The sequence below is a fragment of the Mustela erminea genome, chromosome 6 (genome assembly GCF_009829155.1).
Source record: "Mustela erminea isolate mMusErm1 chromosome 6, mMusErm1.Pri, whole genome shotgun sequence".
NCBI lineage: Eukaryota > Metazoa > Chordata > Mammalia > Carnivora > Mustelidae > Mustela > Mustela erminea.
This window is the reverse complement of record NC_045619.1, coordinates 123505145-123526948: the sequence shown is the minus strand read 5'-3', so window position 1 is coordinate 123526948 and position 21804 is coordinate 123505145. Positions and strand designations below refer to the sequence as shown.

The 21804-nt window shown below is 37.9% G+C and overlaps 1 protein-coding gene across 1 annotated transcript in view; it reads right to left on the bottom strand.

Annotated features, from left to right (window-relative positions):
• MALRD1 (MAM and LDL receptor class A domain containing 1) overlaps nt 1-21804 on the bottom strand; it is a 763833-nt gene that overhangs the window by 230369 nt on the left and 511660 nt on the right. The window contains exons 31-32 of the mRNA XM_032349560.1: nt 9595-9723; nt 804-965 (exon numbers count right to left, since the gene is read on the bottom strand). Of these exons, the coding sequence (XP_032205451.1) occupies nt 804-965; nt 9595-9723 (291 nt within the window). The remainder of the gene's footprint in view (nt 1-803; nt 966-9594; nt 9724-21804) is intronic.

The following is a 21804-nucleotide window of genomic DNA, read 5'->3' as shown; positions in this document are numbered from 1 at the left end:
TCCCTAACAAAAGTTAGATTCCAAGGTGGGGGGCATACAGAGTAGGCAAGACTTCTGGGTAAAAGTAAATGAGAATATAAGCTTACTTCTGCTCTGATCCTATTTTTTTTTTTTTTAAGATTTTATTTATTTATTTGACAGAGAGAAATCACAAGTAGATGGAGAGGTAGGCAGAGAGAGAGAGAGGGAAGCAGGCTCCCTGCTGAGCAGAGAGCCCGATGCGGGCCTCGATCCCAGGACCCTGAGATCATGACCTGAACCGAAGGCAGCGGCTTAACCCACTGAGCCACCCAGGCGCCCTCTGCTCTGATCCTATTAACCTGGCAGACCATTAAGGATTCCTTTAACCTCAAATAACAAGGAAGAAGGCAAACCCTGTCAAGAGTTTGTTGATGTCCATTCCTTCCGTCACCACTTACCTTTTATGTCTCAGCCCCTACACATCAGAGGGACTGGAACAACACTGGTGGCCAGCTGCTGGCTACTGGGGCCACAAGAGAACTCCTCCCATTGTTAACTTCTGCCTACGGCAGGCATTCATCTGAATGTCCCTTACTTTTTGAGAAGATAAAACCTGTGAGTCTCTTAAAACAGGAGTCATGGATTTCCTTGCTGTAGCAATGTCAGTTCTGGGTCTAGTCAATAATTCAGAGGTTACAAAGGACTCACTCTCTTTTCATGAAGACTACAGAGCTCTGCCCCCCCCACACACACACAAGGAATGTCGTCTGATATTCACTCAAATGGTGAGGGCAGATTTCCAGGGGTGCATTACTTGGCCTGGGGATCTCTGTTAGACTTACCTGGGGTGTGATCCAAGTCTGGGCTCAATGTTTCAGCAGGAATTCTGGTGCCAATGACCCAGTCCAAGTCATCTTCAGAGTCCTGAGTAAGACTGCAGGCTGTTGTCCAGTTTCCTGAAGTTATTTCAAAATTGCAACTTCCTGGTGTGCTTGTATAATGGCCTAAGGAAAGGAAGATATTAATAGAATGTTCTGGAAATTTACACTACACTTGGTATTATACTACATTTGTGATGATTTAGAATTAGTGCCTGCCTATTTTACTTATTAATCAATTTAAAGAACTAGGACATTGGCATTCATTGGTGATTTTAATTGTACAATGTACATGGTAGCTTTTTTTTTTTTTTAATCAGAAATTCTAGAGGCAGTGCATGAACACTGTCATTTATCCATGAAAGCATTGTATGGATTGACTAATAATATTATAGATGATAGATAAAACTGTGTCTACACATAAGCAATGAACATAATATTATGATAATCCAGGTAAGTCAGATCGACTAAATCAATAGCTTCAATTGTCTCAAAGTTCAGTTCAGTCCCTGTGTTCACTCTGGTGTTTGAAGAGCACAGACGATTAGAGGGGCAAAGTCATTAGCTAAAAAAAGGTGTCTTTGGAGAAGTAGTAAACTGTAGAGGACACACATTCTCTCAGGATATCATACTAACCAACCACATATAACATTTCAGGGCTAGTCACTCAATATTGAAAAAAGTTCTCTTCTAAGGGTTGATTGATAACTCATTAAAAATTAAGTTATTCATAATGAGACAAATTACCAGATAATAGCTGAATGTCTACTACTTAGTCATCTGTGAAAAGTACCATCATAATACAATTGATATCTGCTTTCGTTTTTAATTTTTTTCACACAGCAGTTATTATCTTTGAGCATTCACTGTAAAAGTGTGTTGTACAGACAGAATGATTGCGTGATTTAACCACTGTGAATGAATTGAGATTGTTATTGACTTTTCCTTCCTTTTTAGAGAGATGACATTTATGTTGCTTTTAATATTTCTTCTCCAGATGGTTTCCCGTTCATAACTTCTTCTTAATGTAAAACTAATACTAGCATAAAGAAACTGCATCAGGAGAAAAACATGCTGTTAAAATGGATGACAAACATATCAAAAACAAAGTTTAAAAAAATTGTACAGAAAATGTTCTGGATTCCTGACGATATTCTCTTTAAATATCAGTATTTCACTACTCAGGCATGACTGCATCTTATCCTTAAAATCTAGAATCATTTTTAATTATGTACATTTCTTTAATTTGACATGGTATAAAATGCATTTAATTTTAGATGCTTATTTATGGGCTCTCTATATCCCCCCCTTAGGTTTATCATTCCAGTATCATGATATAAACAGGTTTATAATGTGCTATCAGTACAGCTGAAAGTAAGAAATCTAGTTCTCCAGGTGTTTAGCTAACATAAGGGCAAACATGCAGAATCTTCCAGTATAAATACAAAATGGCCATTGTGTGTTCTTTAGAAAGATGTCATATACAGGTTCTGCACTATTGTATTTCCATGTAACTGACTCCCTAACACACAGAACCTATAAAATCATTGTTCTCTATCTTTTTTGATTCTCTGTAACCACCCTTGAACCTTCTGTTCCACCTTATCTAACATATGACTTTATGTATGACTCTAAAGATACCAATACAATCACGATAAATTCTATTTCATTCTCTCTACCTCAAAATTATGTCACTTTTTCCTTTCCCTTTTGTAGGGCTAATCTCAGCTTAAGATTTCAACACCTTATCAAGCATTCTATAGCTATTAGCATTCTATGGCTCCATTTATTTTAGTTAGAGAACTTTTCCAGGTCCTTCAATCTCACATTTTCTACCAATTCCTTTCTTATAACTTGTAAACATAACCAGGGTGTCCCTCTTGATTTAATTTTATATCCTTAAATTTCTTGCTCTGTATACCTTTCACTCAACCTTTCCCACAGCCCTTCACACTTTAATGCAGATGACCTACAGATCTACAGCCAGGATGGAATGCAGGTGTATACCTTCAAACGTTTGTTGAATATTCCACTTGGAACATACAACTGTTGTCTCAAAATCAAAAAGCCTAACATGAACTCATCATTCACCTCTCCAAATGAGTTCTTCTCAGAGATTACTGATTAAGTTCAGAGCATGAATCTTCTCTTTTCTTAAAGATTCTACCTTTGGGGCTCCTGGGTGGCTCAGTGGGTTAAAGCCTCTGCCTCCGGCTCAGGTCATGATCCCAGGGTCTGAAATCAAGCCCCGCATCAGGCTCTCTGCTCAGCAGGGGGCCTGCTTCCTCCTCTCTCTCTGCCTGCCTCTCTGCCTACTTGTGATCGCTATCAAATAAAATAAATAAAATCTTAAAAAAAAGAAAAGATTCTACCTTTGAAGTTATCTTTGGTTCTACATTCCTCATTTCCATATTCAGTCTATCACCAACACTTTGTCGGTTCTCTATTTGAAAACTTAATTCTCTCCTTCCCCTGAAGTTTATAACCTCTGTCCCAGTTCCATTGGTCCAAGCCCCTGATTTATTTAAGAGCCTATTTTTTTTTTTCAGTGTAGCCTTCATTGATCAACTTTACAAACCCAAACCACATTAATCTTCTTTAAGAACGCTCTTGTGTTATTTCCATGGCTCAAAATATCAGGTTTTTCATACTATTTGAATATACTCTCCTAAACCCCTTACCTTGCATACAATAACCTTTACTTTGATGCAAAACGTTTTGAAACTGAATCTTAAAATGACCTCTGTGTCAACTAAATTTTTCAGAAAATTATCTCTTAAATAAAAACCGATTTTTTTTTTCAAATTTTATGTTTAAGATTACTTTCCTCTATTTTTTGAATGTTTTCCTTAGTTTTGGGGGGTTCATTTATCTGTCATTCCTTCTCTCTCTTGTAGAGGACAGAAGTGCTATTTTATTTGACAATCCACCCTCTTTCATTCAGATAGCCAGACATGACTTAAAGGTTATCTAAGCAATCATGATGGGCAATGTTTTCTCTTTCCTCATCTTGATTAGTTTAGCCTTAGTCCTGGGATACAATCTAGACATTGAGCCTTACTGTGGAAAAGGCACCTAGGAAAAGATTGCCTTTTTCTTAAAAACAAATCAAAAGAAAGAAAATCCGTTTATTCTTTCTCAGGCTATCACTGTAAAGATATGATCCTGGGGACCGAAGAGATTATATGGGTAGGGTAACTAACTTTATTACAAAGTCATTTACATGAAAATAGCCCTGGATAAAGAAGGAAGGAGTCCATGTAGTTCTAATGTTTTGATAACAGAAATTGCTAAAATCAACCAACTCTAGGATTCTTGCTTTTGACCTCTTGCTACAGGAGATAATACAGCTTCCTCACTGTATTAATTAAACATCGGTTGGTTCCAAGCAACTGAAAACCCAAGTAGTAGAAGCTGAAACAGACAGGAATTAATTCATCTCAGTTAAAAAGAGGCGAGGAAGTTGTCTGTTTAGGGTTGGTATTGTGGTTCAGCTGTGTGGTTGTGAAGCACATATTTTCCATCTGTTATTCCTGTCACCTTCTCATCCTCCTGCTCATTCATGGTTGCAAAGGGACTGTGGTACTCCCTAGAATCACATGTGTTCAAGGCACTGAAAGAAGTGGAAGAGGAAAAGAGAAGAGACTTTTCCTCTAGGCTGGTGTTTTTCCTTCTAAAGAGATACCTTCCCCAAATTCCCATGTATACGTCATTGGCCTCCGGTGGCTACAAGGAAGTCTGGAGAAGATGGTATTTGTCGCTGGTCACAATGCCAGCACAAATAAAATTGGGAGTTCTGTTTTTAAGAAACACAAAGGAGGGCCAGGCAACTAACAGGAATTACCATGATGCTAGGCTGGCTGATGTTGAAGTTCCTACTGTAAGTATATTTACTAACGTATCTTCTTCATTCCATCTCGTAGATCATAGTTGTCTTTGAATGTTCAACTTCCGTCCTATCTTTCCCTTTTCCAAACACGTCAGAGTATTGTGCACGTGTGTTTTATGGCACCTAACAGTGATTATAGTTATTATTATTCATTTAGAAATTCATTACTTTTTTTTTTAAGATTTTATTTATTTATTTGACAGACAAAGATCACAAATAGGCAGAGAAGCAGGCAGAGAGAGGGGGAGGCAGGCTCCCTGCTGAGCAGAGAGCCCGATGCGGGACTGGATCCCAGGACCCTGAGATCATGACCTGAGCCGAAGGCAGCGGCTTAACCCACTGAGCCACCCAGGTGCCCCTCATTACTTCTTTATTGTGGATTGTCACTGTAACTGTTTACCATTGAATTACTATAAACATTACTATGTGGGCAGTATTCCTACTGCCCATAGTGGTTCCATATATAGCTATTAAATCATAAATGATATAAGGAACTTCGTAATATTTCTTGATAATGACTATGTGGTCAGTATTTTCAAAATGGTTATTGCTCTTGATAAAGTATTTTCTAAATTGTGATCTTTGTCATGATTCCTCGAACAGACTTAAAGTATTTACTACCACCGTCTCAACAAATGGCATTTTCCCAGTAGTATGGTATTCCAGCCATACAGTGGTATGGTCAGTGTAAAATTGATCAACTTACTTATATATTTTTAAGAGCTGGCTTCATAATTATTTTTAATTCATCACATTCACATATTTGCCCTATTGAGCTATACCACGATACATAATACAGGGATATTTAATACTTTCTCCTCAGCATGAAATGGCTTCATAGAGTGCTGCATTGAGAAGGATTTGGAAGACTTTGGGTTCAGTGGGAAAGAAGGCTCTGACTGGATAATCATGTTTGTAGCTGCTGTAAAAGGCAGCAGAGTATGCACCCATCTACATACACCCTGCACATCCCTAGCCTAGAGTACAAAGCAATTAATACAGGCATTAGGTAATAATTTTCTTCCAAGTAAAAAAAAGAGCGCATTTTGGGACTTTATGGTTTCTTTTAAAAAGAATCGATTTCATTTATTCCAAACCAGGAATTTTTCTAACAGGAGTTAGAGATACAAAATAAAAATTTACCTTTGTTTAAAACCTACAGTAAAAATTTACTTTTGAGGAATTGCTGAGTTTATTTTCTGGTAAGTATATAAGGTATATATAATACATCCACTTTGACTGACAAATTTCAAGAGAGTATAAAAATAATGAATGGAAGAGGCTGACATTATCAATCCTAGAAGACTGAACAAATACATTCTTTGTATCATTTAATTCTCAAAGTACTCTATAGAACGGATGGGATTCTAGCTAAGATAAAGATGAGGAAACAAGTCTCTGAGAATTTAAATAGTTGCTGAACATGAGAGGGCCAACATCAAAATGAAGACTTCAGTTTAATAAACCAAACGTCCATTTTTTCCTTATTTTTCTCCAAAGGCCATTTTGAAAATTTTGTAATTTATTTCATCATCCACAACAGATTATCTGATTGCAGGAATCTAACCCTGATGTCTCCAATGTATCCAAAAGACTTTCAACATAAAATACTGATAGGGGCGCCTGGGTAGCTCAGTTGGTTGACCTTTGGCTCAGGTCGTGATCCCAGACTTCCAGGATAGAGTCGCGCATCGGGCTCCTATCTCCTTTGGGAGTCAGCTTCTCTCTCTGACCATCTCTCTCATGCTCTCTCTCACTCATTCTCTCTCAAATAAATAAATAAAATCTTTAAAAAAAATACTGATCAAGTCACTTTGCAGAATCAATAAGTCACCTGTGTATACCCACATGCGCCGTGGAGTGCTCCTTTTGGATGTGAACAAAGTCTGTCAAAGGTCTTAAGGAAAATGACCATTTTATTTGTCAACATATTGTTTTATTTTTAATAAAATCAAATTCTGCATGCGGTTGTCCACCAATGCTGAAGGCAACACGAACAAATATGAGCATGCAACTGACTCAGGTTCTGAAAATCAAAACTGCCTCTGTGTATTTTTACATCAATACGTCAAGTAGCTGTGGGAAAAATAAAATCATATAAAGCAGTCTGAGAGGAAAAATGAGTGAAGCCAAGGGTGGGGGGTGGGGGACGACAAAAAGCAACATTCACATTTGAAAAACCAAAATAGTAACTATTTGGGTTGTACAAGCCGCTATTTACGTTTCACGGGCACGTGCACACACGTGCGTGCGCACACACATGCTTGCCTTCATCTGTACTGTCCAAATGTGCTGTGATAACCTTATTATGAATAGTGCGTGTTACATCTCAAAAGTAATCAGAATTCTTTTATAACCAACTTTTTCAAAAAGCAGAGAACACCGTATTTTGATATATCCCCTTGTATCCCCCACCTAGGAGAAAGTGAGTTTCTGAAATCTAAGACAATGTCTTACTCATTTTTATATATTCAACACTTAGAAAGCTTTTCCCAGCCCATACTAATAATAGGAGTAAATGGAAGAATATAATTTGTATATAAATATTTTCAATACATGTGCATCTGGAAGTGAGAGGAGGAACATTTACTGCCTGTAACTATTTTTCTTTGTGCACAGGACAGCTCTCCTTCCCATCCCTGGATTAGGTATGTCAATGTCACCTTGTTCAAATTATTTTTCTTTTAGAAAATTCATTTTCTTTTGCTGGTGATTTTTTCTTTGACTTTTGATTGGATATTACTTATTTTCATATGCAACCAATGAATCGTTGACCACTACACCAAAAACTAATGATACTATATGTGTATAGGATACATATATACTATAATGGTACTATATGCTGATGATTTTTTAAATACTCTCTACTTGTTATGTCTGGTGAGGAAAATAGCGATTTTTACAAACGTTTTGGAGCTTTTTTTTGAGCTTCACTGGAATCGGTTCTCTATAGTCAGTATCAAAAAATGTATTTTGGGGAGTACTTTAAAAAAGCTAGAAAGAACACTAGGGAAAAAAAAACACTAAGTTAAACCTAAATAGAAGCTTATAAAAAAAAGAACAGTAGGAAGTATCTTTCAATATATTATGAATTTCATTTGAGAATGCATGTATTATAAAGGTAATATATAATAGTTTATAAAATTAAGATTATAATACTGTGGCATTGGTAGTACAGTTTTAGGAAGTGCCAGTGATTTTTCACTCCCTTTGACACTTTGATTTCAAATTAAAATATAGCATTAATGTTGAGAAATTTATGATAAGTGAATTAAGTCCATCACAGCAAGAAAAATACTATATGGTTCCAAATACTGGTGTTAGATAGCCAGATTGTCAAATGCATAGAAACAGAGAATCAAATGGTGGCTTTCAGGGGCTGGGGGAGGGAAATTGGAGCATTAATTGTTTAATGGGTATAGGGTTTCAGTTTTTCCAGATGAAAAATGTTCTGGAGATGAAGGGTGGTGATATCTGGACAATAATGCCAAAGCACTTAATGCCACTGAACTATACAGTTAGAAATGGTTAAAACGGTAAATTTTATGTTATTCACATTTCACCACAATTTAATGAAACTAATAAACACAAAAGAAGATAAAATGAACACTTCAGAAGCATCATTACTATAAGATCTTGAGGAATAAAAAGGATATTGAGTTAAAAAGAAAAATTTGAACATGACTTCTATGATACTCCTTTCCTGTACATGCATGAAATTGTCCCGAAGGTACAATCTACCCCCACTTTCTCTGTTTGAATTGAAGCTAGATATTTTAATTTGCATGACCACTAGAAAGATCCAAGAGTGACCTTCTAGAATTTCCGAGGCTAAATCATATGAATTCTTCCTGTTTTTCCTGTGGCTCTTGGAATGCTTGCTCTTGAAAGTATTTACTCTGGTGAAAGCCAATCCCATTCAAGATATCTGACGGTCCTGTGATAGTCCTGTTATGGAAAGCCCAAGCCACATTAGATAGCCCTGGAGAACGAGATGCTATGTCAAGCCAAACAGAGAGATCAAAGAGAGTAAGAATGTGCCAAACCCGGAGGGGAGGAAGCCATCTTGAAAGTGACCCTCCAGTTCCAGCGATACATGCTGGGAGCCATGTGGTTGAGAAACAACCTGCGTTGCTGATTCCTTTTTGAATTACTGATCCACAAAATTGAGTACAAAATGAAACTTTTTTAGGCTACTAAAGTTTAGGGTAGTTTGCTATGCAGCAAACCCTAATTGCAACAGGTAGCTTATATGGTAGTGAGGTTCCCTATGAATGCCCATCAAAAAGAAATACAAAAAAAAAGAAAAATTCTTTGGATTTAAATACATGCTCATATTTTAAAACTACATACTTGATTTTATGCATGACTTCTAAAAATCACTTGAATTAAAGTTTGAATAAAATAACCAATGTGGCCAATCTAGTTCCGTTTTCCCAGAGCAATGTAACTGATAAAATTAATCATTTACTAGTATTTATTTGAAGTGCTCATTTTTAGCCTTATCTATAAAATCAATCTTCTGGAAAAGGAAATAAAAACCAATGAAGAAATGTAGACCAACAGGTCAGTTTTGGCGATTAAAATTCTGACACTCTCCTCCCCCTGCAGTTCTACGCAATGACACGTTGAGAAATTTTTAGGACAACATTTGCTGTGGTGTTTAGTATGGGGATAAAACAGTGGAGCGGGCTGAGATTTGGATGTGTGGATAAAGAAGCTGGGAAAAATGTTTTGACTATTTTAAATCTCCTCTAGTGCACGGAAAAGAGTATTTCCTCTCTGTCATCAATGCCAATATGTTACTTTCTTAATGTAGTAAAATCTGTGCTAAACAGGCTGCATGAGAGCAGACAGATCACTTACCACAGTGAGCTTCATCAGACCCATCAGGGCAGTCTGGCTTATAGTCACAGACAAGGTGGGACGCAACACACTTCTTGTTGTGGCACAAAAAATCAGTGGCTTCCGGGCAACTCTCAGAAGTCTCTCCCACTGGGGAAAAATAATAAAAACAAAGTCATTTTTATAATATTTCTTTGAAATTCTAATATCCCTTTTAGTGGTTTTACAGATACACTTAAGTAAGTTCTTGGCTTTAATAGCTGTCCAAGGCAGGCTTCTAGACACCTCTCCGCTCTCGGTCTCACAGCCAGTTTTCCAGCAAATTAAATAGACTGTGCTTTCAAAATCATCCATTGCCTAAATCCAACATCTTAATCCATGCACTAAAATGTTTTGATTTGGGTGCCAGCTTAGTTTGCTAGTCTCATTTTCTGCAGCTCTCCTGGTAAGCACCTGCAGCTAAACCACAGTATGCCCTACTCCTTAAGGGCTCATGAAGAGATCACATGTTCATTTCTCCATGTGTGCACATCTGCTACCTCCTTCACCTACATTGGCCATTCCTTCTTGGGTTCCTGGTGGTCTGCTCAAACTCAAGACTCCAGGAAACTGTTCTCCTCTCCCCTTGTTTTGCCTTTTCTTTGCCAGCCATGCCCCAGGTGGGTATGCTATGTTTCATGCCACCAGAAGAACCCTTCTATTCCTATGTTAAATGTTTACCACCTCATAGAGGAGCTGCATTACAGCTCTGTCTGCCCCTCCAGTTTCCAAGCCCCTTAGAAGCAGGAGTTTGGGTTGCATTTTCTTAAGCCCAGCATAGCTCCTAATCCATAGTTTGTGCTTAGTAAATTCTGGCTATAGTAACTGAAGGCATAATGGTTTTATCTAAAGGGAGTTTAGGAATTAGCATAGAATTTTCAAAGCAATTCATACTTTTTAATTGAAATATAATGAACATACAGTTATATTAGTTTCAGGTGTACAATACAAAGATTCACAATTCTATACATTACTCAGTAGTCATTAAGTGTATTCTTAATCCCACTTACCTCTTTTCACCCATCCCCCAACGCCTTCCTCTCTGTAGTCATTACTTTGTACTCTATTTATGAGTTTGTTTGTTTCCTTTTTTTTGCTTGTTTGGTTTCTTAAATTCCACCTATGAGTGAAATCGTGATATTTGTCTTGCTCTGACTGACTTATTACACTTAGCATTATACCCTCTAGTCCATCCATGTTGCTGCAAATGGTTAAATAATATTCCACTGTGGGTCTGTACATATATGTGTGTGTGTGTGTGTGTGTGTGTGTGTGTGTACACACACACCATATCTTTATATATAGGGTATGGTGTGTGTGTATATTTACACATAATATATATAAATCTACACACACACCATAATCATTCATCTACAAATGGATATTTGAATTGCTTCAATATCTTGACTATGTAAATAAGGCTGCAATAAACAGAAGAGTGAATATATCTTTTTGAATTAGTGTTTTCATTTGCTTTAGATAAATATCCAGTAATGGAATTACTGTATCATAAGGTATTTCTACTTTTAATTTTTTAAGGAACCTCTACATTGTTTTCTGCCATGGCTACACCAATCTTCATTCCCACCAATGGTGCATGAGGGTTTTTTTTTTTTTTTTTTTTTTTTGCATTTTTCTATTCTTTTTTTTTTTTATTAATTTTTTTTTTATTTCCAGCATAACAGTATTCATTATTTTTGCACCACACCCCGTGCTCCATGCAATCCGTGCCCTCTATAATACCCACCACCTGGTACCCCAACCTCCCACCCCCCGTCCCTTCAAAACCCTCAGATTGTTTTTCAGAGTCCATAGTCTCTCATGGTTCACCTCCCCTTCCAATTTCCCCCAACTCCCTTCTCCACTCTAAGTCCCCATGTCCTCCATGCTATTTGTTATGCTCCACAAATAAGTGAAACCATATGATAGTTGACTCTCTCTGCTTGACTTATTTCACTCAGCATAATCTCTTCCAGTCCCGTCCATGTTGCTACAAAAGTTGGGTATTCATCCTTTCTGATGGAGGCATAATACTCTATCCCCAGGGGTACAGGTCTGTGAATCACCAGGTTTACACACTTCACAGCACTCACCAAAGCACATACCCTCCCCAATGTCCATAATCCCACCCCCTTCTCCCAAACCCCCTCCCCCCAGCAACCCTCAGTTTGTTTTGTGAGATTAAAAGTCACTTATGGTTTGTCTCCCTCCCAATCCCATCTTGTTTCTTTTATTCTTCTCCTACCCACTTAAGCCCCCATGTTGCATCACCACTTCCTCATATCAGGGAGATCATATGATAGTTGTCTTTCTCTGCTTGACTTATTTCGCTAAGCATGATACGCTCTAGTTCCATCCATGTTGTCGCAAATGGCAAGATTTCATTTCTTTTGATGGCTGCATAGTATTCCATTGTGTATATATACCACATCTTCTTGATCCATTCATCTGTTGATGGACATCTAGGTTCTTTCCATAGTTTGGCTATTGTGGACATTGCTGCTATAAACATTCGGGTGCATGTGCCCCTTCGGATCACTACGTTTGTATCCTTAGGGTAAATACCCAATAGTGCAATTGCTGGGTCATAGGGCAGTTCTATTTTCAACATTTTGAGGAACCTCCATGCTGTTTTCCAGAGTGGCTGCACCAGCTTGCATTCCCACCAACAGTGTAGGAGGGTTCCCCTTTCTCCGCATCCTCGCCAGCATCTGTCATTTCCTGACTTGTTGATTTTAGCCATTCTGACTGGTGTGAGGTGATATCTCATTGTGGTTTTGATTTGTATTTCCCTGATGCCGAGTGATATGGAGCACTTTTTCATGTGTCTGTTGGCCATCTGGATGTCTTCTTTGCAGAAATGTCTGTTCATGTCCTCTGCCCATTTCTTGATTGGATTATTTGTTCTTTGGGTGTTGAGTTTGCTAAGTTCTTTATAGATTCTGGACACTAGTCCTTTATCTGATATGTCATTTGCAAATATCTTCTCCCATTCTGTCAGTTGTCTTTTGATTTTGTTAACTGTCTCCTTTGCTGTGCAAAAGCTTTTGATCTTGATGAAATCCCAATAGTTCATTTTTGCCCTTGCTTCCCTTGCCTTTTGCGTTGTTCCTAGGAAGATGTTGCTGCGGTTGAGGTCAAAGAGGTTGCTGCCTGTGTTCTCCTCAAGGATTTTGATGGATTCCTTTCGCACATTGAGGTCCTTCATCCATTTTGAGTCTATTTTTGTGTGTGGTGTAAGGAAATGGTCCAATTTCATTTTTCTGCATGTGGCTGTCCAATTTTCCCAGCACCATTTATTGAAGAGGCTGTCTTTTTGCCATTGGACATTCTTTCCTGCTTTGTCGAAGATTAGTTGACCATAGAGTTGAGGGTCTATTTCTGGGCTCTCTATTCTGTTCCATTGATCTATGTGTCTGTTTTTGTGCCAGTACCATGCTGTCTTGATGACGACAGCTTTGTAATAGAGCTTGAAGTCCGGAATTGTGATGCCACCAACGTTGGCTTTCTTTTTCAATATCCCTTTGGCTATTCGAGGTCTTTTCTGGTTCCATATAAATTTTAGCATTATTTGTTCCATTTCTTTGAAAAAGATGGATGGTACTTTGATAGGAATTGCATTAAATGTGTAGATTGCTTTAGGTAGCATAGACATTTTCACAATATTTATTCTTCCAATCCAGGAGCATGGAACATTTTTCCATTTCTTTGTGTCTTCCTCAATTTCTTTCATGAGTACTTTATAGTTTTCTGAGTATAGATTCTGTGTCTCTTTGGTTAGGTTTATTCCTAGGTATCTTATGGTTTTGGGTGCAATTGTAAATGGGATTGACTCCTTAATTTCTCTTTCTTCTGTCTTGTTGTTGGTGTAGAGAAATGCAACTGATTTCTGTGCATTGATTTTATATCCTGACACTTTACTGAATTCCTGTATAAGTTCTAGCAGTTTTGGAGTGGAGTCTTTTGGGTTTTCCACATATAGTATCATATCATCTGCGAAGAGTGATAATTTGACTTCTTCTTTGCCGATTTGGATGCCTTTAATTTCCTTTTGTTGTCTGATTGCTGAGGCTAGGACCTCTAGTACTATGTTGAATAGCAGTGGTGATAATGGACATCCCTGCCGTGTTCCTGACCTTAGCGGAAAAGCTTTCAGTTTTTCTCCATTGAGAATGATATTTGCGGTGGGTTTTTCATAGATGGCTTTGATGATATTGAGGTATGCGCCCTCTATCCCTACACTTTGAAGAGTTTTGATCAGGAAGGGATGCTGTACTTTGTCAAATGCTTTTTCAGCATCTATTGAGAGTATCATATGGTTCTTGTTCTTTCTTTTATTGATGTGTTGTATCACATTGACTGATTTGCGGATGTTGAACCAACCTTGCAGCCCTGGAATAAATCCCACTTGGTCGTGGTGAATAATCCTTTTAATGTACTGTTGAATCCTATTGGCTAGTATTTTGTTGAGTATTTTCGCATCTGTGTTCATCAAGGATAACGGTCTATAGCTCTCTTTTTTGGTGGGATCCTTGTCTGGTTTTAGGATCAAGGTGATGCTGGCTTCATAAAATGAGTTTGGAAGTTTTCCTTCCATTTCTATTTTTTGGAACAGTTTCAGGAGAATAGGAATTAGTTCTTCTTTAAATGTTTGGTAGAATTCCCCCGGGAAGCCGTCTGGCCCAGGGCTTTTGTTTGTTTGGAGATTTTTAATGACTGTTTCAATCTCCTTACTGGTTATGGGTCTGTTCAGGCTTTCTATTTCTTCCTGGTTCAGTTGTGGTAGTTTATATGTTTCTAGGAATGCATCCATTTCTTCCAGATTGTCAAATTTATTGGCGTAGAGTTGCTCATAGTATGTTCTTATAATAGTTTGTATTTCTTTGGTGTTAGTTGTGATCTCTCCTCTTTCATTCATGATTTTATTTATTTGGGTCCTTTCTCTTTTCTTTTTGATAAGTCGGGCCAGGGGTTTATCAATTTTATTAATTCTTTCAAAGAACCAGCTCCTAGTTTCGTTGATTTGTTCTATTGTTTTTTTAGTTTCTATTTCATTGATTTCTGCTCTGATCTTTATGATTTCTCTTCTCCTGCTGGGCTTAGGGTTTCTTTCTTGTTCTTTCTCCAGCTCCTTTAGGTGTAGGGTTAGGTTGTGTACCTGAGACCTTTCTTGTTTCTTGAGAAAGGCTTGTACCGCTATATATTTTCCTCTCAGGACTGCCTTTGTTGTGTCCCACAGATTTTGAACCATTGTATTTTCATTATCATTTGTTTCCATGATTTTTTTCAATTCTTCTTTAATTTCCCGGTTGACCCATTCATTCTTTAGAAGGATGCTGTTTAGTCTCCATGTATTTGGGTTCTTTCCAAACTTCCTTTTGTGGTTGAGTTCTAGCTTTAGAGCATTGTGGTCTGAAAATATGCAGGGAATGATCCCAATCTTTTGATACCGGTTGAGTCCTGATTTAGGACCGAGGATGTGATCTATTCTGGAGAATGTTCCATGTGCACTAGAGAAGAATGTGTATTCTGTTGCTTTGGGATGAAATATTCTGAATATATCTGTGATGTCCATCTGGTCCAGTGTGTCGTTTAAGGCCTTTATTTCCTTGCTGATCTTTTGCTTGGATGATCTGTCCATTTCAGTGAGGGGAGTGTTAAAGTCCCCTACTATTATTGTATTATTGTTGATGTGTTTCTTCGATTTTGTTTTTAATTGGTTTATATAGTTGGCTGCTCCCACGTTGGGGGCATAGATATTTAAAATTGTTAAATCTTCTTGTTGGACAGACCCTTTGAGTATGATATAGTGTCCTTCCTCATCTCTTATTATAGTCTTTGGCTTAAAATCTAATTGATCTGATATAAGGATTGCCACTCCTGCTTTCTTCTGATGTCCATTAGCATGGTAAATTCTTTTCCACCCCCTCACTTTAAATCTGGAGGTGTCTTCGGGCTTAAAATGAGTTTCTTGGAGGCAACATATAGATGGGTTTTGTTTTTTGATCCATTCTGATACCCTGTGTCTTTTGACAGGGGCATTTAGCCCATTAACATTCAGGGTAACTATTGAGAGATATGAATTTAGTGCCATTGTATTACCTGTAAGTTGACTGTTACTGTATATGGTCTCTGTTCCTTTCTGATCTACCACTTGTAGGCTCTCTCTTTGCTTAGAGGACCCCTTTCAATATTTCCTGTAGAGCTGGTTTGGTATTTGCAAATTCTTTCAGTTTTTGTTTGTCCTGGAAGCTTTTAATCTCTCCTTCTATTTTCAATGATAGCCTAGATGGATAGAGTATTCTTGGCTGCATGTTTTTCTCGTTTAGTGCTCTGAAAATATCATGCCAGCTCTTTCTGGCCTGCCAGGTCTCTGTGGATAAGTCAGCTGCCAATCTAATATTTTTACCATTGTATGTTACAGACTTCTTTTCCCGGGCTGCTTTCAGGATTTTCTCTTTGTCACTGAGACTTGTAAATTTTACTATTAGGTGACGGGGTGTGGGCCTATTCCTATTGATTTTGAGGGGCGTTCTCTGAACCTCCTGAATTTTGATGCTCGTTCCCTTTGCCATATTGGGGAAATTCTCCCCAATAATTCTCTCCAGTATACCTTCTGCTCCCCTCTCTCTTTCTTCTTCTTCTGGAATCCCAATTATTCTAATGTTGTTTCGTCTTATGGTGTCACTTATCTCTCGAATTCTCCCCTCGTGGTCCAGCAGCTGTTTGTCCCTCTTTTGCTCAGCTTCTTTATTCTCTGTCATTTGGTCTTCTATATCACTAATTCTTTCTTCTGCCTCATTTATCCTAGCAGTGAGAGCCTCCATTTTTGATTGCACTTCATTAATAGCTTTTTTTATTTCAACTTGGTTAGATTTTAGTTCTTTTATTTCTCCAGAAAGGGCTTTTATATCTCTCGAGAGGGTTTCTCTAATATCTTCCATGCCTTTTTCGAGCCCGGCTAGAACCTTGAGAATTGTCATTCTGAACTCTAGATCTGACATATTACCAATGTCTGTATTGATTAGGTCCCTAGCCTTTGGTACTGCCTCTTGTTCTTTTTTTTGTGTTGAATTTTTCCGTCTTGTCATTTTGTCCAGATAAGAGTATATGAAGGGGCAAGTAAAATACTAAAAGGGTGGCAACAACCCCAGGAAAAAATGCTTTAACCAAATTAGAAGAGATCCAAAATCGTGAGGGGGGTGAAAGGGTATAAAAAGAGGTTCAAAAAGGAAGAAAGAAAAAAAAAGAAAAAAGAAAAAAAAAAAGAAAAAAGAAAAGAAAAGAATTAAAAAAAATAAAAGGAAAACACCTAAGAAAAATGTAAAAAAGAAAAAATATATATATTAGATAAACTAGTAAAAAATCGTTAAAAAAGAAAAAGGTAACAGTTAAAAAAAAAAAAAATTTTACCCGAAGGCGAGGAAAAAAAAAAAAAAAAACAAAAAATGAAAAAGAAAAAAATTAAATTAACTGCAAGACTAAAAAAAAGTCACAGGGAAAAAGCCATGAGTTCCGTGCTTTGCTTTCTCCTCATCTGGAATTCTGCTGCTCTCCTTGGTATTGAAACCGCACTCCTTGGTAGGTGAACTTGGTCTCGGCTGGATTTCTTGTTGATCTTCTGGGGGAGGGGCCTGTTGTAGTGATTCTCAAGTGTCTTTGCCCCAGGCGGAATTACACCGCCCTTACCCGGGGCCGGGGTGAGTAATCCGCTCGGGTTTGCTTTCAGGAGCTTTTGTTCCCTGAGCGCTTTCCGTAGAGTTCCGGAGGACGGGAATACAAATGGCGGCCCCTGGTCTCCGGCCCGGAGGAGCTGAGAGCCCAGGGCCCCACTCCTCAGTGCGCCCTCAGAGAACAGCGCCCAGTTACTCCCGTCTGCCTGACCTCCGGCCGCGCTCCGAGCTCTCCGAGCCTGCGACCAGTTCAAGGTAACACCGAGCTGTGAGCTTACTGTTGGCTCTGTCTCTGCAGCCGGCTTTCCCGTTCCAATACCCGCAAGCTCTGCGACACTCAGACACCCCTGATCCTTCTGTGACCCTGCGGGACCTGAGGCCACGCTGAACCCGCGTGGGCTTCGCCCCGGTTTAGCCTCTGGAGCGATGTCCCTCAGCGGAACAGACTTTTAAAAGTCCTGATTTTGTGCGCCGTTGCTCCGCCGCTTGCCGGGAGCCGGCCCCTCCCCCCGGGGTCTATCTTCCCGTTGCTTTGGATTCACTTCTCCGCCGGTCCTACCTTTCAGAAAGTGGTTGTTTTTCTGTTTCCAGAATTGCTGTTCTTCTTCTCTTCGATCTGCCGATGGATTTTCAGGTGTTTGCAATCTTTAGATAAGCTATCTAGCTGATCTCCGGCTAGCTGAAGCAGTCTCAGCCTGCTACTTCTCCGCCATCTTGACTCCTCCCCCCCATGAGGGTTCTTTTTCTCCACATTCTTGCCAACACTTGCTATTTCTGTTGTGTATGTGTGTGTGTGTGTGTGTGTGTGTGTGTGTGTGTGTGTCATTCTGACAGGTAAAAAGTGATATCTCAATGTTTTGATTTGCATTTCTCTGATGGTTAGTAATGCTGAACACCTCTTCATGTGTCCTTATGCCATACATATGTCTTCTTTAGAAAAATGTCTGTGTCCTCTGTCCATTTTTTTAATGTGATTATTTGGGTTTTTTGGGTACTGAGTCGTATCAGTTCTTCATATATTTCAGATATTTATCCCTTATCAGATATATCATTTGAAAATATCTTCTTCCATTGAGTAGGTTGCTTTTTTTGTCTTGCTGATGGTCTCCTTTGCTGTGCAAGAGCTTTTTATTTTGGTCTAGTACCAAGAGTTTAATTTTGCTTTGTTTCTCTTGAATGAGGAGACATGTTGAATGGAAAAATGTTTCCATTTTTCCAAAGAAATTTCCAAAAAAAATTACTGCCCATATTTTCTGCTAGCAGTTTTATAGTTTCAGGTCTCATATTTAGGTCTTTAATCCATTTTGAGTTTATTTTTGTGTGTGGTGTAAGAAAATGGTCCAGTTTCTTTCTTTTCCATGTAGTTGTCCAGTTTTCTCAAAATCATTTCTTGAAAGGACTATTTTTCCCCATTGTATATTCTTGCCTCCTCTCTAGCAGATGACAATATAAGTGTGGGCTTATTTCTAGATTTGCTATTATGTTTTATCGATCAATATGTCTATTTTTGTGCCATTACCATACTGGTGTGATTATTACAGATTTGTAGTACATCTTGAAATCTGGGATTGTGATACCTCCAGATTTGTTCGTCTTTTTTAAGACTGCTTCAGCAACTCGGGGTATTTTGGGGTTCCTAATGAATTTTAGGAATACTGTTCTAGTTCTATGGAAACTGTCATTGGTATTTTGATAAGGATTGCTTTAAATCCATAGATTGCTTTGAGTGGTATGGCCACTTTAACAATTTTCACAGGTAGGGTCACCTGGGTGGCTCATTTGGTTAAGTCTCTGCCTTCGGATCAGGTCATGATCTCAGGGTCCTGGGATTGAGCCCCAAAGCATTGGGCTCTCTGCTCAGCCTACTTGTGATCTCTCTCTCTGTCAAATAAAATCTTAGAGATGCAATAAGGAGGGGGGCTGGGCGGTTAGGAAAAGAATAAATGAAACAAGATGGGATTGGGAGGGAGACAAAATGTAAGAGACTCTTAATGTCACAAAACAAACTGAGGGTGGGCAGGGGGGATGGGGGGTAGGGAGAGGGTGGTGGGGTTATGGACATTGGGAAGGGTATATGCTTGTGCTATGGTGAGTGCTGTGAAGTGTGTAAACCTGGCGATTCATACACCTGTACCCCTGGGGCTAATAATACATTATATGTTTGTAAAAAATTTAAAAAATTTTTAAAAAAAACAATTTTCACAGGTAAATTTTACTAAACATTTAAAGAATTAATACCAATTCTTCTCCAACTATTCTAAAAAAATAAAAGAGGAAGGAAAGTTCCCAAATTCATTCTATAAGGCCAGATTTATTGATATTGAAACCAGACAAAGAGATATGTAGGCCCATATCTCTGATGAGCAAAGATGAAAAAATCTTCAACAAAATATTAGCAAACTGAATCCAGCAACATGTGAAAAAACTGATTCACCACAATCAAGTGGCATTTATTCCTGGGATACAAGGATGGTTCACTATTCATAAATCAATCAACATGACATCAGATTGATAAGAAAAAGGACAAAAACCATATGATCACCTCAAGAAATGCAGAAAAAACATCGACAAAGTACAACATCCATTTATGACAAAAACTACCAACAAAGTAGGTTCAGAGGGAACATATACCTCAACATAATAAAGGCCCTATATGAAAAATCCACAACTAATATCATCTTCAAGGGAGAAAAAGAAGATATTTTCATCTAAGATCAGGACAAGGACTGTCTACTCTCACTTTTATTCAGGGTAGTACTGAAAGCCCCAATCACAGCAATCAGATAAGAAAGGGAAATAAAAAGCATCCAGATTGGTAAGGAAGTAAAACTTTTACTATTTGGAGATGACATGACACTACATATAGAAAACACTAAAGACTCCACCAAAAAACTGTTAGAACTAATAAATGAATTCAGTAAAGTCACAAGATTAATAAATTAATTAAAAAACTAATATACAGAAATTTCTGCATTCCTATACACTAATAATAAAGTAGTAGGAAAAGAAATTAAGAAAACAATCCCATTTACAGCTGCACCCACAATGACAAAATGGGAGGAAACTTAACCAAGGAATTGAAAGACCTGTACTCTGAAAACTAAAAAACATTAATGGAAGAAATTGAAGATGATATAAAAAAAATTGGAAAGATATTCCATTTCCATAGATTGGAATAACCAACATTGTTAAAAGTCCATATTACCCAAAGCAATCTTAGCAATTTACATATTTGAGTATCATTTTAAATCACAGGAAGTCCAATGATGATACTTTATACCTTCACAGAGATGTGCCTTAATGGTCCCAAACTATTTTTAATCTAGTTCAACAAATTAAATAAAGCTCACAATTCCTTTGTTACAGATTATAACAGGTACATAGCTGATGTGCCTGAGATAAGGGTAATTTACTCAAAGTTAGGTAGTATTTCCATGAAGAAAAAGAGTAAATCTCTTGATAAAAATGTAAGTTTTAACTTCTATAATTTCCAGAAATAATTTACCAGTAAAATATAGTATAAAAATGAAGAATGAAAAGAAGGCATCTAAGAAAATGGCAAGTAGTTTAACTATGGGCATCAGCAAGAAGAATTAAAGGTCATGTTCACTGAGTGGTTTATAGAAGAAGCTTTGCCATATAATTTTTAATTAACACTAGTGAGAATTTATAGTTAACTCAGAGCAGTATGTGGGTATTATTTAGTATGCAACTCTATGCATCGGGGATTATTTTATTTCTCCATGCCATAGGCTGTGGAGCCCTATATAATTACTCCACAGAGGAAATGTGTTTTGACTTTAAATAATTCACTCTTTAGTTTTTAAAAATGACTAGAATGGACTACATGTCTAAATGAGGCTCATTTCCTTAACAATATAGAGTAGCAATGACATGAAAAGAAATCAAGTCAGCTCTTTGCACTGCAGTAAAGCAAGCAAAGACTAAAATATCTATACTTTAGACATCATCCCAAGAAAAAACAAAAGAGCCTACAATTCTAAGAGAAGTAGATCTTCTTTAAGACAAGAATATAGACAAACAGTTGTTACCAAAAACATCACGGTGAGTAGAAAAGGCAGATTATGTTAGTGGGACTGTCTTACACATATTCAGCGACTTTCAGGTTTATTCAATCAAAATGATACAAGTAGTACCTCCTACCTGGTTGACAAATATGTGGGATGAGCAATAATCTCACAGATTCCACAGTTAATGCTATAAGAGTGGAAAGAACAGTGGTGCTCATAATAGAGGGTTGAGATAATAGGGCTGGCAGAAGTGAGCATATGAAAAAAAAAAAAGAACTAGAGTTAATATTTTTTTTAGAAAAAAAAAAAAGTTGGGGCACCTGGGTGGCTCAGTCAGTTAAGCATCTGACTCTTGATTTCTGCTCAGGTCATGATTTCAGGGTTGTACGATCGAGCTCCACATCAGGCTCTGTGCTGAGCATGGAGACTACTGAATATTCTCTCTCTCCCACTCTCTTTGCCTCTACCCATCCCTCCCCTGCAAAAAA